General features: G+C 39.4%; 1 protein-coding gene across 5 annotated transcripts in view; it reads right to left on the reverse strand.

Moving 5' to 3' along the window:
- Positions 1–17,331, reverse strand: part of frmd4ba (FERM domain containing 4Ba) — a 49,684-nt gene that overhangs the window by 17,797 nt on the left and 14,556 nt on the right. Inside the window, exons 1-8 of one of the 5 annotated variants that reach the window (XM_086167862.1) lie at positions 10,708–10,969; positions 6,824–6,889; positions 6,084–6,178; positions 5,873–5,965; positions 5,574–5,658; positions 4,560–4,616; positions 4,139–4,161; positions 8–91 (exon numbers count right to left, since the gene is read on the reverse strand). In XM_086167862.1, the coding sequence (XP_086023988.1) occupies positions 8–91; positions 4,139–4,161; positions 4,560–4,616; positions 5,574–5,658; positions 5,873–5,965; positions 6,084–6,178; positions 6,824–6,889; positions 10,708–10,869 (665 nt within the window). In that variant the 5' untranslated portion in view covers positions 10,870–10,969. Of the gene's footprint in view, positions 1–7; positions 92–4,138; positions 4,162–4,559; positions 4,617–5,573; positions 5,659–5,872; positions 5,966–6,083; positions 6,179–6,823; positions 6,890–10,707; positions 10,973–17,331 lie in introns of those variants that run through there. The other 4 variants (XM_086167861.1, XM_086167860.1, XM_086167859.1 and 1 more) reach the window with 4 other exon arrangements.

Genomic DNA, 17,331 nt, shown 5'->3' on the forward strand with positions numbered 1-17,331 from the left:
AGCTTACCAGTAATTTAGAGATGGATGTTCCCTGAGGACTCGCGTGGGTAGGACTGGGAGCTGCTTCAGATCTGATCTGGCAGTTTCGACACTGTAACAAAAACAATAATATTATATAGCAATTATATGGTAACATTTCAAATCTCTTTTTATTATAATTTCATGCACAACAAAACACAAAAACATTTTTATGTTAATAGGGTACACGTTATAATGGATTTACTTATTGTTCTATACACAACAATTGAAACTGAGAATCCTTACATATCCTTACAGTATATGGCCCTGAATGTGAATGCTCCAGAGTTTGGAATACACAGAATTTAGACAAGGCAAAAAAGTAAAGTAAAAATTGTTACAACATTCTTTTTGGTCCTGGTGTTTTTGCATCTACATTGTGGTTTCAATTTATGTTCATATATGAGAGCAATAACTCATGTTTGCAAAGCTTTAGAGGAGGTGAATCGTGAGGATAGTGTTTTCATCTGTCTTATCTTCAGAACAAAGAGAAGGATAGCGTGCAAAGATTCAACTGCTGTTTGACTCAAGTCTTGCCAAATTTAATTTATAAAAACAAATGGAAAGCCTTTATTGACAGAAAGCCCCGTGGAGGACTTCGACACTTTTTTGTCTAAAACACATAAAAGCTGTGCTTCATGTGTACTGCATGTTCTTAACAATTTTTACGAAGCGCATGTAAACTACAGCATTGATTCACCTTTGTGGATTAGCAAGTGACACCCGGTGCAACATCAAGACTGTATCGCACCTAAAATCTCTGGCAAAAAGAAAAGCACTGGCCACTTTATCTGCGCCCACATATCACAGTATGTCCTGGTCAAGGTCTGTGAACTAGAAGTCGCTCCAACATCATGCTGGATAAAGCGTCTGGAGAGTTTGTGCTGGACAAAAACATCTTGGCAGGTCACTCCACTGAGGACCCAAACAAAAGCCATTCACAAACACTTGGCAGCTTCGGCCTCTGTTGAAAGGTATTACAAAAGTCCCTGGACAAAATATTCCACGGCTTCTAAAAGAGAACCCAAATCTCTGAGTATAACCATTTGCTATATTAACTATTATCAAATATTGAGCCTCCTAAGCCAATAATAAACAGATCAACAGAAAAATAAAGGTTGCCTCTAGGACAATAGCCGCTTGACCTTAAGACGACTTTATTAACGTCAATTTAACTCTTCTCCTTAAAGGGATAATGGAATTTAACAGGCTCTGACAGTGTGAGACGGAACCATAATGATCCAGTTATCTGAACCAGCTTACTAAACAAAAACAAGGGTGAGCCTCAGCAAGGGCAGACGCACTCACTCTTTCCTGTAGCTACAACCTCTCCTGGGTTGACTGAGTTTTGCTGCCACGGCACTTCACTCTTGTGTTTGATGGCATACATTTTATGAGGAACCGGGGCCTGGCGTTGTCGGGGTGATCTACTCCGCAGCCACACTGCACTGTCAGCAATCTGGAATTCATTACTCCGTCTGTTATCTCCCCACAGCCTGCAGTGTGGGGGCAATTCCTACACCCGGTACAGCCCAGCCCAGTGCGGCGCAGCCTACCCAGTGTGGGAGAGATAATACTCATGTGTCAGCTATTCCGCAGGGCTGAGACTTGGTGACTGTGAAGGGAGTACAATGAGAGAGAGCCTGTTGCTATGAATGAACCACTAACTACAGGCTACACCTGCAAATAGAGCTGCAGACTAAAATTGTCTGGGAGTAATATTGGTACATGTGTGGTATAGTTTGGAGAGGTGTCTGACTCCAACTTATTTTAAGCATATACTGTACACACAAACACATATTTAAATGATCGATAGCAAGCTAGATAGATCAAACTGTTCTTCATTTCCAAATAAAATCGGTTGTGTGTTTGATAACCCTCTGAACTGTCAACCAAGTCAGGGTGGTGCCTGTTTATTTAACGCCATTATGTGTTAGCCCAACTCTGACAATTTAATAGTGTTCTTATATAATATTTCACACATGTATTAGAATAAAAAAATAATACACCAAATGAACCATTTTGAGCACTTTAAATTTGGATACTTTTCGTATACCCCAAAGCTGTACAAATGAAAGCCGACAGTTTCAGTTACCATTATCAACACCGTGACTCAAGACATCTCTTGATATTAAGCTTTCCTACCTTGCCTATAAGCCCTTTTAGTTACAGTACATTTATGACTTGTTGCATTCATCTGTAGATTGCACCTGAGGGCAGTGTATGAGTAAAAGCAAAGCTGCATAAGACTGAACCGGGACAACTAAATGCAGAGTGATGGTTTTGAAAGAATGCTAACAAATGCATTCTGATGGAGAACAATTAGAAACCTGATGGTGCATTAATACAATGCTCCACAGGGGGTTGGCCCACAGCAACACCACAATAACATGACTGGTGAGTCTTCTCGACGCCAAGTTGTCTATGATTGGACAGTGGGTCTGGCTCATCCCTCTTAAGGGAGCGGGCTGTCAGAGGAGGAGGTCTCAAGCTAATCTCACTGCTTCAGAGGGCCTTTGCCAAGACAGTGTGGAAGAGACACATTTATTCTACTATAGGCTTTATAGGAGGATTTACTGGGCCTTTTGTCTAGAACAAGTAGATATAAAGAACCTGTCTGACAGAGAAATACTCCTACAGCACAGGGTGGGATGCATGTGTATGTTAATAGGATCAGAAATTTTGGCCAACACATTTCCCCAGATAGAAACAGATTATCTTCCTTTAATTGTCATCCAGTGCCTCAAAAAGAATGCAGGAAAACTATTACAGGAAGAAAAAGCAGACAAAGTATTTATGGGAATGAAAGAAAAAGACAGCTTGATCTGGACGCATGCCATTTTCTCTGACTGTATGAGATTTTTTGGCAGGTTGTCCTTGATTGTGCTTTCAGGCAGGACAAAGCACAGAAACCCCTCACGCCCACATGGACTGGAAGTACAGACTTCACAGTATTTTCTGGAAAAGTAGATTTGAATCGAAACGCCGCAGCTTCTTTTGATCCTAAACATGTAAATGTTATCGGCACTTGATCAACTCAATCATGCTTTAAAATAATGGGGCGGTTAATGAGCGCTGAAACAGATGCTGCCAAATGTATCTTTTTTCTGCAACAAAGGCATGGGTTTAACAAGAGGTCAAATGGCATTTTCAGCATTGCCAATATACCCATGTGCATTTAAACCATACATAACTTATTCCTTACATGGCACAAATCTTTGTCTTCACATAAAGGACAGAGGATTGAGTAGAAAATCACTGGGACAACACACAGGTTTTAGCGGTGTTTACTGATCAACATCAGCCCCTGCTCTTCATTCTTTGGCTAGCAAAATAAAACGACATACTTCATCAACTGGGCGAAGCTTCGAAGGCCTGCAACGAAAAACTCGTTTCCGTTTACAGAATCTGGCACCGGTGTTACAACCCCAGTTGTACTTGTGTATTTCATGTGTTTCAGATCGGCCGAGTTTGACAGGATATGTGACATTTATCACAAGATTATACCATCACATAAAAGAGCACAAGAGCACTAACTGCCTTTGCAAAGATTACCGAATCCTATAAACACACTGCGACTGGCCACAATGACGTGGAGGCTGTGGGTGCGTGTGGATGGCAACAGGCCAGCCAGGGTTCAGTTCAATGTCACATGGACAAACTCAAGGGAATTATCAACAGAGTAAAGTCCTTCATGAAAGAAAAAAAATCTGAGCCAAGTTGAATATTAACTCAAAATATAAACAGCCATCATTCATACAATAGGTATTGACTTAACAACTTGGGAATCAAAATCTTTCTTCCTGGTCAGAGGAAACAACACTTCACTATACACTTTGTTTGTAGAGTGACAGCACTAACCTGTGGTATGGAGAGGGCATATTGAATCTGAATCTGACAAATTTGAGTACCTTGACAGTTACCATGAATGATATGAAATAAAATTTATTTCAATTTTCAATTCAAATATCATACATTTAATCAGTAGGAAGAAGAGACGGACGTTTTTTCCTCCCAAGGGAGTACATGCTATAAATCTCTCTCTCAGAAGATGACCTTCTGGGTTACCCACACAGTATATATTTTAGGTATTCATTTAAACAAACAAAAAAAGTCTTACCTAGTGTAATCTCCCTTGGCCTCCTAAAAGAAAGGGTGAATAAGTAGTTAGTAACTGGAGGATGACACACATGTAACATGACATTTTTTTGCGTCTGCACTGTTGCCAGCGGAGGGAGCACAAAGCCCGGTAAACGACACGCACGTTTCAAACGTCAGAGTAGCTTTAGCAGCACGGTGATCGACTTTTCCGTTTAACAGATCCATAAAACCCAAACGATAAACACAGAGCAGAGGCACTGGGTCCATAAAGCAAGGGACAGTGATCTGAAAGTGTCAGTTTCTTTCACCACCGTTACGACCACAGCAACCCCAATAGACGAATACTTCCAGAGGTCCCCCTTCTCCCCACCCCACCCCGTTTGTCTTCGCTCAACCCCAACGCTCTGTGACATTTCAGTTAACGTATTTTTTTCCCTTACCTGCAATGCGAAGGCAGCTAGCTTGAAAACGTTTTCACTCTCCACTTCGATGGTCTCCTAAGATCGGGGGGAGAGAAATAAGTGTACACGCAAACACAAAGTGCTGCGTACCCCAAGCACTTGACTCGAGGTAAAAAAAAAAAAAAAAAAAAAAGAGCCCCCGTCCCGTACCTCGGTCCTGCCGTTACCGACTGAACCACTTTTGCGGGAGCATCGGTTTATCTAAAACTGTTCGGAAAAGAAAACAACATTGAAGGCTTTTTTTCAATACATGTCGGTTGAAGCCTTTCAAATAAGGACTACAATTCGGACAGGTGCTTTAAAAAAGCCTTTGCTGACATTCCCGTTTCGGACTTTGGCCCCGCGGTTAAGTGGTACGGTCCGAAAGCAGGTTCAACAGTCTCCGTCTCCCATAGTGACCAGTCTGCTCTCCCCGCGAAAAAAAAAAAACCTGCACTGCAAAGTTTGATCTTATGCTGCGTTCAAGTGCTCATCGTAGAGCGCGGAACCATTCAAGTTTCGGTCACGAAAATACGAGATAAGTCAAAAATTGACAAAAATATCATTGACTAAAATGATCAACTCACTTCCTTAACCAAAATGCATGTTTCCTGTAAGTAAGGAAACAGTATGTTTTTAAATTTTGTCGTTGATCTGTAAAAAGTTTAAAAACATTCCCACAGTACATGAATGCAGCACTCCCAGTCAGCGCCTCAGCGGATGCTGCCATGTGTTTAATTTCAAAAATGTTTTTGTTTGGATGTGCATGTGCGAGATGGTCGTTTGAATCGGTTTATGACTTAAGTTTCTAGTTATGTATTTAGCACAACAGAAACAGCAAAACTACACGAAACTGACAACATGAAGAGATGCTGAATTTTACAACATGATGCATTTCCAGAAGAGGTACATTGAAGAAAAAATGCATGCAGGCAAAATAGCATTGGAAGTTAAAACAGGATATTAATAGCAAATACAAAAACATATATTAATAATAACATGTGTTTGACTTACATTGAACACTAAAGATTTAGCGTTCAGAAAGAAGAGCTCCACGGTTTTGTTGTCTCTCAAGAAGGTGATTTTTTCAATGTAAAACCTGTGGAGAATTTATTTTGAGTAAAATTGGTTAATCACGCTCTGCCACATCCTCCCTGTGAGGACAACAATGATGTATCACTGCCCCCTTCTGGCAAGGTCACGTACTGCACAGCCTTACAAAGCTTTTCACATTTTTTTCTTGTTTAATTTCTCACATCATTATGTAAATCAAACGCATTTATTGGATAGTGATTCTATTAAAGACAACCTACCTGACAAAAAACTTGAGTTTCAATGGACCCGAGGTCTTGGAAAAGTCATGATCAAGGACTTTACGATCCAGCTGAAGCCAGTTATTTTGGCCACTGACCGGGGGTGAAAAATATAATCAAGCTTAAATACCAATTAAATTGAGACTAATGCACATTAGAATAATGAGAAACACATGACACAAGTCTTTCTTGGATCAAGAAATATACTCACGTGTCATCTATGAAGCAAAGCCCAAAGTATTCTTTCTCCTTCAGGTTAAAATGGGATGCCACCAAATCCAACAGCTCACGGGACAAAAGCTTGGGCTGGAAAGTGCAGATTAAAACAGGTCAGGTTAGAAAATATTCAAGATTTCTGTGAAACAATGAATAGAAAACAATTAAATCACCTGTAAAAGCTTACACTTGACTTTCCTGCAAAACCTGTGCAAAAACTCGTGTAAAAAAAAACATCATTGTTGGTCATTAGCAGTTTGCAGTTTATGAGCAGTGGTGGATTCAATTTAGATGTGGGTCATAAAAGGTGAACCCTTTTCAGTACTTAAACCCAATATGGGCCATTCACTGGAATTTTGAGAGGTTCTCGAGTCTTAAGATTCTGAGAAGGATTACTCAAGGAATCCTTTGATTGCCTGCGGGGAACCTTTAAAAGAACTGTGGAAAATAGGAATATTGTGTTTATATCTGTACCTTATTCTGCCATTCAGGGAATAAAAATGCATGATCTTGTAACCTAAATTGAAAACGTCTCTTTCAAGATCCTGTTTTCTATTTACCAAAAAATCCTAAAATAGTTTGCAGAGGAACTTCTCGGTTCATGGAGAAACCAACCGTCTTGGACTGAAGCACAGATTATCCAAGGAACTACAGTATATAGAATAGAACCAAGCATATATTTTTTGACCCTTGGGTCAAATTAAATAAATTAAGTAAGCTGAAAAATTCCTGCACCTGAACCAGCAGCTCCAGCTTCCTCCCATCCAGTAGGTGAATCTGGCATTGACGTCCCTCTGTCATCTGGAGGAATTAAAAAAAACAACATAAAAACATGAGAATGTGAAGCTTTTGAATAAAAGTAAGATTATTTCAGCAAAATGTGACTAATTTTGGTGACATGTTTGCGGTGGGTGACTGGCAAGGAAGAACCAGTGGGCAAGCATTTACATCGGCCTGTCATTGTAAAGGATCAAATGCATTGTTTATCATACAATAAACGTAAGCGCTAGCACACATTTCAGATACAAACCTATGTGTTTGTCGTGCGTATAAAATGAGTCACATAAGGAGTCATTTTGTCCAGGAGGTTCCTCAAACAGTATTGTGTTTTTCTCACACACATCCTTCCTCTATGCCCGGACAGATCTGATGAATATCCCTGGAACGTCATCATTCACATTTTACTCTCCTATATGGAACAATTGAGGCCAGCTACAAATTTAATTGAATTCCTGATGTATTGTTTAAAGAGAATGGTACTAAGATTTATTCTGTTGGTTTCGGCAGATCTACCTTTTGTTGCAGGATAAGATAATGACTTTTTCATCTTACACTTTTTTCATTATTCCTACATTGCCTGTAGGCTTGAAAGTGAGGCTGAGTGCGTTTCTTTTGTATACATGTACTGTATATACATCTATAAAGAGAGAGGGGGTTGGTACAGTGTATTTTAGTTGGTTTGTCAGTTCAGGCTTAACAACTGGTAGTTAAAAAAAATTAAAGTTTTGGACATCTCAAGGTACTTGTCACTCTAGACAATATCATGATGCATAACTGCATTCTATCAGTCTCTCATTTAGAACAGCATGTTGTTTTACAACCAATGACTTTAACCCATTATTTTTAAGGACTCCATGATTTGTTGAATAATGCATGAATGGGTTATTGTTAAAAAGATATCAGTTCAACAGCTTTAGCACCAGTGAATCCATTTCTGCCATAAAAGCTATCAAACAACACAAACACGTGTGACTTTTAGTGCCTCCTGCTGTTTAGGAGACAAATGACTGGCACACAGACAACATGTTCCCACTTGGTTTCAAACAGCACCGTTTTTTTTTTCTTTTTTCTTTTTTTTTTTTTTTTTTTCAAAATAATCAACAATGATACACACATATTTCATCAGACAAAGAACAACAAATATATCTTACAATCTGATGCACAGGAAATTATAGAGAAGGACAAATGATAATGTCATAAAAAGTCACCCCTGTGTTTCACCCAACTTAAAGCTGAGGCTGAACGCTTCTGTTGACTAACTTGGTCTCTTGGCAAGAGCATGTTTTAGAAATCTTTTATTCTTGCGACTTCAAAAAGCATGTGGCATGCAAGTGCTTGGCCTTGGTGTCGGAAACTGTGGACGTGCCAACATCCAGACAGTGACCACAGGGCGGGGGGGGGACCCTTTTCAGGCACAGCAATGAACTTTAGACCTCCGGATTCTCCAGGACCTCCTCTTTGCACTACGAGAAAGCCGTCATTTTACAGCAAGCACACTAATTTTCCACTTTGTTGTTTTTCCAGTGCCCTTAACCTCAGCGACACTTGCGGTTGGACAGGCGGAGGCTAACTTTCATTTGTACTCACGCTAACTTGATATTATGATATTGTGGAATGTCAGATTTCTACAGCGTATCTTGTTCTTTCAGTTCATGATAAATTTTAGAACTGAGCTGTTGTCTTAGATATTTTTAAATGGTGTATCTCAGTGGTCCAAAAGATCTAAAAATAGCAAACTTAAGCATTTGTAAGTGGATAAACCCCACCTATTTAACCCCCTGAGATTCCTTAGAAGAATTCCTTTATCAGTTATGTAGTGTTGCACTTCAATGAAATGAAAACAGTAACAGACAAAAGCCTTCTTCATTTGACTGTGTCACTTCAAACTCCCAGCTGCAACACAAAATACCAGATTGACCTCCAAATATATATTTGGAATTTTTTCTTCCAGAACAATCAAAGATCTCTTTAAAAAAATACATCTGAAATATTAATAAGTAGTAGGTTTTCTTCTGTTTTACTTTGTAAAAATGATTCAATATCATGTAAAATGGGTTAATTTCCACACATTCATGAATGGAAATGGAACTATATTAATAAGAAAACAAATATGTTTTGCGTATGTTCAATATGTATTGAATGAACCTCAAACTAATGCTTGAAAGAAAAGATGTTGTTTGTTCAATAAATTACTCTTTGCTGAGAACCCACTGAATCCCCAACACATAATCTGACCTGCTTGCCAAAGCAAAAATATCATATACAGCTATAATCTTGATGTTTAGTAGTTATAACTCCAAAAACATAGGTGTATATCCAGTCCCCTGTAGGTCATTGATAATAGTTACAAATGTGTTCTGCTTATCTACAAAGTTGGGCTAGAGAAAACAATTTCATTCTTTTCTCATGAGCCTGATAGAAATCACTGGTTCCATTGTAGCAGAGGAGAAAAGGAATGGAAGAGAGAGATTCAAAGTGACAACCAAGATGATGGAAAAGGTCCATTAGGGCAGAATCAGGGAGGTCACCCCCCTGAAGCTGTGTCATCATTGGCAGTAACACCCTTTGGTGCTCCTCTATCGCCCTCGCAATAATCTCCTCAGATGTAGCTCAGTGTATTTGCAACAACTTCACACACTCTACCAAAGCAGGGCGAAAAGTTGACTTCGATATTCTTACTAGAAATAGCACAAATATATTGCACACTACCTCCATTAGGTTCACAAGTCATACATCAGAAGTCCAAGGTGAATAAATAAACGAACACCTTCTAAACTAAACTAAACTAGAAAATAAATTAAAAATAAATAAATAAATAATGGCATTGATAAGGTAGGATTAACTGTGTTTGATTTTTGGAATCTGTTCATGATGCAGCCTATAAAGGTGTTGGTTGTTATATCGGATTCATTTAGAAGGCACTTAACATTTGGATTAACATTCTGCATGAAGTGTGTAAATGTTAAAATAAAATCCGTTACAACTTGTTTACAAACTTGCAGTAACTTACTCTTAACCAACACAAACTTAAAAAGCGACAGTTCACAGCAAGGTAAAAAAACAGGAAAAACAAAATGCGGTAATTGCCTGCAGATCTAATTATCTAAAGAGAACATTTGGTTTTTAATTTCAGTTAGCTTCAGTAAGCTGTTTGGGATATTAATCCTGTCAAAGTCAAATAAGGAATCTTCTGAGAGTCTGTGTCATCATTTCTGGAAAGAGAGCGTGTGTTCTTAGTTTATCAAATGCACTTTCGGCACTTTGTATTCCTTCGGAAAAATGCCATTAAATTGATTGCATTAAGGTAGAAATCAACTCAACCAATATCTCAAACATTGGCCCTCTCACACCTCCATTATGTTAATGTTGGGATGGACTGTTTCTTCCAACTATATTTATACGAAGCACGATAACAAAAAACTTAAGGCAAAAACATTGACCCAGAACGTTGGACATGCACATCATGCAGGCAGCTTTCGGGTGCTCAAACAACAAACTGTATTCAACACAACTTTCTCCTTTTAAGCCCAACAGAGAGATCAAAAGTGTTTCTTCTAATGAGTGCCACATGTTTTAGAGGAGAGACCCTTGTTAACCAAAAAACAGGCTCTGCGACTCATTGAAAACAGTCTGTGTGTCCCAACTCCCGCTAATAAACACATGGATACTCTTAAGAATTGGCTAAATAGTGTTGACTCAGGGTCCATTGGCTTATAGGGGAATCATTTTTAATTTACATCTTAAAAAAAATGGGGGTATTTAAAGTAACCTGTCGGGAGCGTAGTAATTAATCACATCTGCTCTTAGTAGTTGTACCGTTTCACAAGGAGCCGCCATACCTGGTAGCATTTCCCAACCTTGAACCAGGCTTCTAAGAGGCGTCGGCATGGCATCAGTCCACGATTGTACCACCTCCTCAAGGTCTGATGCGCAAGGCTCCAAACAAATTGGCTGCCCGATGCAACCAGGTCCTCCATTCCTCGCACTAAGCTCACCGCCATGACTAAGTGTCTGTTCCACGTGACAGCTCTATATACTTCAACAGAAAACGCCTCGCAGAAGCATCAGAAATCTGACCTGCAGAGTTACTTTAGCCGGTCTCACTCTCACTCGGACAGCGGGGAGCATCTACTCTGTTGCACAAACAATGCACTATGTCTCCACAGCTGATGTAACGTCAGAGAGAGTCGTCACTCTGGAGAGACTTGGGTGGCGCAGGCTCGGTCCTGGGACCTGGTCCAAAACACTGTCTCATACAGAGTAGGGGAGGGGGCCGGCTCTGTCTCCCCATCCATATAAAAACGCTAGTAAATGAAGTATTTGGATGATATGTGTTTATCAGGTGTGTAACTGGCCAGTTCGCGTCATGTCATGGATACAAATAAAATCATAACTCAGTGACATGAATGCTGTTTTTTTTTTCTAAACTAAAATGTGACATTTAATGAATTGGATTAAAAAAACAATGACTTCATCTTCTTTTTATAACATTTTATGACAGGATAAAACTTTATGGTCTCAAAAATGGCATGGGACTGTTCTGTCAGTGTCTGGGATAAGGGAGGAATTTCCTGAGTTCTGTCATCTCCACCCCTTTATATTTTACAAGGGCATCCGAAAAGCTGGTCCTGTATGGCTCAGTGGGGATAAGGGATCAAGTCTAAAAATGAAACTTGAAAGAATTTCATGTAAAAATCTAGAGAGAAATATTTTTAAGACTCGCTAACGGATGTCCTGCTTTGCACAAGTCTACACCTGACTCAGACAAACAAGGTGGAGAACTTTGGGAAAACCAAGTGAAAGGAAAAGCAGACATGAAACTCATTGCACTTCATCTGGAAGCAATATCCTGCTGTTTGTTTATGCGAGCGTAGTTTCCAAGAACACTTAAGAGTCTAAGCAAAAAAAATAAATAAAAATGCTGTTTTGGTGAAAACATTAGCGTAATTGTCTACAACCTGTAAATCCAGGGGAATATTAGAAGGAGGGATTATAAAAATGGACCTGCTACTACTGCTGTTGTATTAATAAGACCCCCAAACATAAACCGGAAAGTTATCAAATCTTATTCGATTATATCGAATCTTATCTTATATCAGTCTTATGTTTCGGCACCAGAGATCAGACAGCCTATGTAGCCAGTGAGGAATGGTTGCAGTCAGTTTCCTGTGAAACAGTTCCTCCACATGTTCCCTCATCTGAATTATGCAAACAAACAATAAACAAATTGTAGCGCAAATTAGGCTCATTGCACAGACCGTCACTTCAGTGCTGATGTTATGCATGCGGATGAAAATATGCAGTGAAGCATATGTTGTGGAAATAAACATATCAATTTACTGTTTGCAGGCAGAGAGCTGGCTGTATTAAACAGCTGTGACTTTCGCCTTTTATAGTAAATCAGATTAGCATTTAACAGGGAAGGAATGTGGACCTTAATCATGGGAAACATACACAACTGTATGTTAAACAGATATTTAGTTCTACATATTTCTTAGTTGTTCTATGAACCCAAACATTTTAAACCAGTGTAATTCTTCAAGATCATCTTGTGATACCTCTATTAATCACTTTTTCAACAAAAAAAAGAAGCTGAAATACAGGTGCTGTATTATTTTGTCATATCTGATGATTTATGTTCGCTATTGTCCAGGACTGACCTCACACCAATGAGATAAGAACATACAGTACGTTATGTGCACCAAATCTGTCTACTACATATGTTTTCTGGTGTTTTAGAGGCTGTCTGAGGGAGTTCGAGTAACATGGACTCAACCCAGGGTGTTACTTGACATCACTGAAGTATAGTGTTTGTGATGCGGCTATTGTGTGATATTCCTGTTTGCCCTGTTCGACAATTCAAGTGGGCTGAAAGTTTTCAAGTCTCATTGTGATGTTGCAATGTTGTATAGCTGTTGTGACGTCATAGCCAAGAGCTTATAAAGGGGTGGCTCGAAAAAAAAAGAAAAGACTAGTAGAGTAGACAATTTTGGCAGTGACGAATAAAAAAGGAGAATCGAGCCTGGTGGTAATGCAACTACAACACCACAAACAGCATGTAAAATGTAACCAAAAAAAGGTATTTGTTACTGAAATCACAAAGTTCATGTTCGTTCTCAGTGTTATGAGTGTTTGGTAAATCCAGTGTGGAACACTTGTAAAGTTCAACCTCACATATGAGCAACAGAATCTTGACATACGAAATCAAAACGTTTTTGCTTAAGGGCCAATGTGTTGAGTTTTTTCGATTCTCAAAGCTGTCGTTTTAATACTTAAACCGGAACAGGAGTAATTTACATGTAAGTAACACATCTATCCCGCTTAAGTCATCGGCACAATGTTAGACACTCCTCCCTATTTGTAGCTCCCCATTCATTATTCTATCAGTATTGTCTGCTGGAAAACTGATGACATATATCCAGTTTAGGAAAAGTGTTTTGGTCTACCAAACTACAAAATCAATACGAACTTAAATGTTGCGCTTAATATCTTAATGTCCTTGAACCGAATTTTGCCTTACAGCTCTCAAAGGCGAGGAAAGAGAACCATATTTCTAAATGATCCTCGGAAGTTTCATTGAATTCCAGCTACAATGGAATTTATTACTATAAGAAAAAAAATCTGTCAAGAACTGGTGCTTGGGGGGGTTATTCAGTACTAAAAAAAATCAATTCTTTAAAACTAGTTGATCACAACATTTTCATGTGCAAATTAAACCAGCAATAATAATCATTTCCAAAATGGACCTTTAAAAATTGTGACATTAAAAGATGATTAGCACATCAAAAGTATTCTTACAGTAAATGTACACCTTCTAACTGCAAGAACCAGCTGGGTCTATTTTTGGATTTGTCATCAGAGATTCAATTTGAGAGAATGGATGCATTGTAACTAGCTAACCATGATAAATATGGTCAGGCATGGAAGGCCACAGCTGCTGCAAGCAACAACCAGGCATATGGTGGACAGAATCTGCTATTGAACACAGACATGACTGCCATGTGGGCAAAGAGCAGCCGTTTTGGGACCGTTCATTGCATGCAGTGTAATACACATAGATTCTTCTCAGAAAGCGGGCTCAATAAGACTGAGCGGCTCAAGAGGGCGGGGAAATTAAAATGAATCCAAAAGTCTGAAATTTACTTACAACATGGATAGATAATTGGCTTGTGTTATTGGAATGTAAATAAGTAATACCATGTACTCCTTGGGGGAACCAAAAAATAACTTACTTGACAGTGTAAGGATAGAAAATAGAGTCAGTTGTGCCTGCTGTCATGGAGTTACGCTCTTCATCCTTTGCCATGATGAACAGTTGGTATGTTGGTATGATGCTCATTGCTACATTGTATATTGTAGCATTTGGTCAAATGGCCCAGCAGCTCAGACCTGCTGACCTATGAGAGAAACTAATTTTGGCCTCCACAGACTTATTCTTTGAGGCAAAAAAAAAAGCTCCTGGCCAAAGGCTAGTCGGTAAATATGTTCTCAGACCAAAGACGTTAAGAGTTTTACTTCTTAAAGTAAAGGTAAGCATTGTGCTCATAACCTGTTTTTTCTTTGTCTGGAAATCCACCAAGCTCAAGTTTCATTTCTCTAAAACAGAAAGTTTTCAATTTCAGGAATAGTGGCGCAATCACGAACAACCATCCGCTCTTAAATCCTATGACCAAGAAAACAAAACTCCAAACACATTTGCTGTCCTGCAAATGAGATTTGGTAAGAAAAATTCAGTCTGTTCCATCTGTATGACCAGATGACTAGTTAAGAGTACAAAATCTATGGTAAGCACATGCATATATACGTTATAGCAAATACACTAACATCACCACCAAGGTTAATGGTACTGAAGCTCAAGAATGTGGATAAATGAACAGAAAAGAGACTCTTGTCTGTTTAGCGAGGGTCCAGATAGTGGGGATATGGTTGAATACTGATACATGTGCAGGTGCAGGTACAATACTGATACATGGTCTCACATATGCTTTGTTGAGCCTTTAAAAATGACAAGTCCAGATTCAGATTCACCTCCACTCCAGCCATATGTTTGTTAAGTGTTTTTTCCTAATTATATACTTTGATTATCAATTAATTGTCTTAGTTTCTCAATATAATGGAATAAAATACATGAATGCTCTGTTGCGTTGATTGGAATTGCAGAGCCCGAAGTACTTGGTGTATTTAAAAATATGCACAATGACATCTAGAAGTGAAAGTCGTTTGTCTCCTGGGTGACATCACATTGACAATTTAACACTCAAATGCTTTTAGCCCTCAAGTCAAACAAGCCGTGTTTTCCATGTCAGCTCATTTTTGTGCTAAGCGCTCTCCTCTGTAATATATGTTCATGGTCAGTCTCCGTCTCCCGTGTAATTTATTCTACACGGCTACTGTCATCCAAACCCTACCCACTCCTTCTTCGGCCTGGTACCAAAGCCGTGATCACGGTGACCTCACACCACGGTCTGTCACCCTGTCTGATGTCATTCCTGAGAGCAATTCTCGATGCAAGTCATGTGCTTCACACAAGACTGTTCGTTAAAAAGGCTCATTCTCTTCAAGCTGTTGTTATAACTCTTCCCCTCAGGCGGAGTAGAATCAGTTGTTGTCCGAGTACGGCAAGCACGTAATTAGCGTTCATCTTGTAATGCCTGTTTATAAACAGTAGATGGGGAAATTGAGTGTTTCACGACCCTTGGGGACAAAGACGCAAAACACTTAGTGCTGGAAATGGTGTGGTAAATTAGGTTCTGTTTTTGGGGCTTGATTATTAACTGTCTGCCAGTGTCATGCACTGTTTTCTAATCATTCATGAGCCTGGTTTCAGTCATACTGCCGGAAATCACAGAAAATGTAAATTTCATTTTCTACCGCTTATCCTGCACTCAGGTTCAGCTCTAATTGGCTGAGAGGCGGGATCCGCCCTGGACAGGTCGCCAGTCTTTTGGGGGCTGTAAAGCAACCATTCACACACTCATTCACACAGGTGGGCATCTCCAATTAACCTTTTTCTGCGTTTTCCGCATGTTTTACCTGGAGGAAACCCATGCAGAAATTTAAACTCCACACAGAAAGGCCCCGTGCTGGAATCTAACGTGCTCGCTGTGAGGCTGAAGCACTAACCACTGCATCATTGTGTGTACCAATATCAATGGAAGTTGTTTAATCACTTTCTTGTTGCTCTTTTTAAGTAAAAACAAACGAAAAACAATAAAATATTCATGGAAAAAGAGTAAGCTGTGCTTTTGCTCTTTTTAAGTTAGAATTCTACAATTTAGGAGAGTCAGTATGATATGATTGGTATCCATTTGGGGGCAGGAGATGCAAAATCCCTGGAAATGTGTTGAAACTTAAGAACTCAAGTAAACATTGAGGTTTGATTTAAAATGGTGAAGCATTGCAACTCAAAGATGACTTGATCCCTGAATAGCTCCTTAGTACAGATTCAGATTTTTTTTTTATTTTTATCAAAAAACACACAATCCACCACCTATCCCACAAAGTTGTTCAACCATGGCAACTTTCCAGTCAGTCAATGGTTGCAGGCACCTGCGTGGCTGTGGAACACTGAATCTGGAGGATCCTGAACCTAGACCATAATTAACATTAAGAACACTGAACCCAGGGATTTTGGATGGGGAGGCGTTTTTTGCTAACATTAGCAAACAAACTGTAGAAAACGGTCAATAGTGCTAAAATGATAAAGGGAATAGGAATATGCACCTGAGTTTTAAGGCCTAGTTTGATGTAAACCAAACACCAAACATTTCTGTCCTCCAAGTGTATATTCTGAGCCATGCCCTGGCTTCTGCACCTCATTTGAAATGGCCCATTTTGAAAATTTAATAAAAATCCAGACATTCGGTTTCATACAGTTCAGCTCAATCCCAAGATATTCAGTATTAATGGGTCTGAATCTTCTGAGAATACATAGCAGGCCGTGACAGGGGTAGCCGTGTTACCAAGATCATCACGGTCCCCGGTCTCTAGGCTCATTCTAACATCAGATGGCAATTAGCATGTGTAGCAAGTGCCGAAGGGGGAGGAGGGGGGACTCTGAGGGAACAATATGGAGCCTAAGTGGTGTAGGGAAACAGCTGTCATCTACAGAGGTCCACAGCTGATGAGCTCAACCACATACTGAGAATGCAGCTGACAGGCTGCGAGGCCAACACATCGCGGACAGTCTGCCTGACACACTCAGGATGGTTCATTCCAGGTTATGCTGCTCCACAGGAGGATCATTATATGTGATATATGTGATATGATACAGCTGTTTTGTACATGAAAACTCATAAATAATGAAAGTGGGTCAGCTCTGGTCATAAAAAGGTTATTCAACAACATGAAACTTACATATCTTATGTTAGATCTGTTTCTGTGTCTATCTCCACTTTGGCTGACCTTCTAAAATCTTGCTTTTCACTGAAGTTGAAAAGCATTTATTCTCAGTCAGTGACAAG

The sequence above is a fragment of the Fistularia commersonii genome, chromosome 21 (assembly GCF_037954325.1).
Source record: "Fistularia commersonii isolate RoL2024-O1a breed Wild chromosome 21, RoL_Fcom_v1.0, whole genome shotgun sequence".
Lineage (NCBI taxonomy): Eukaryota > Metazoa > Chordata > Actinopteri > Syngnathiformes > Fistulariidae > Fistularia > Fistularia commersonii.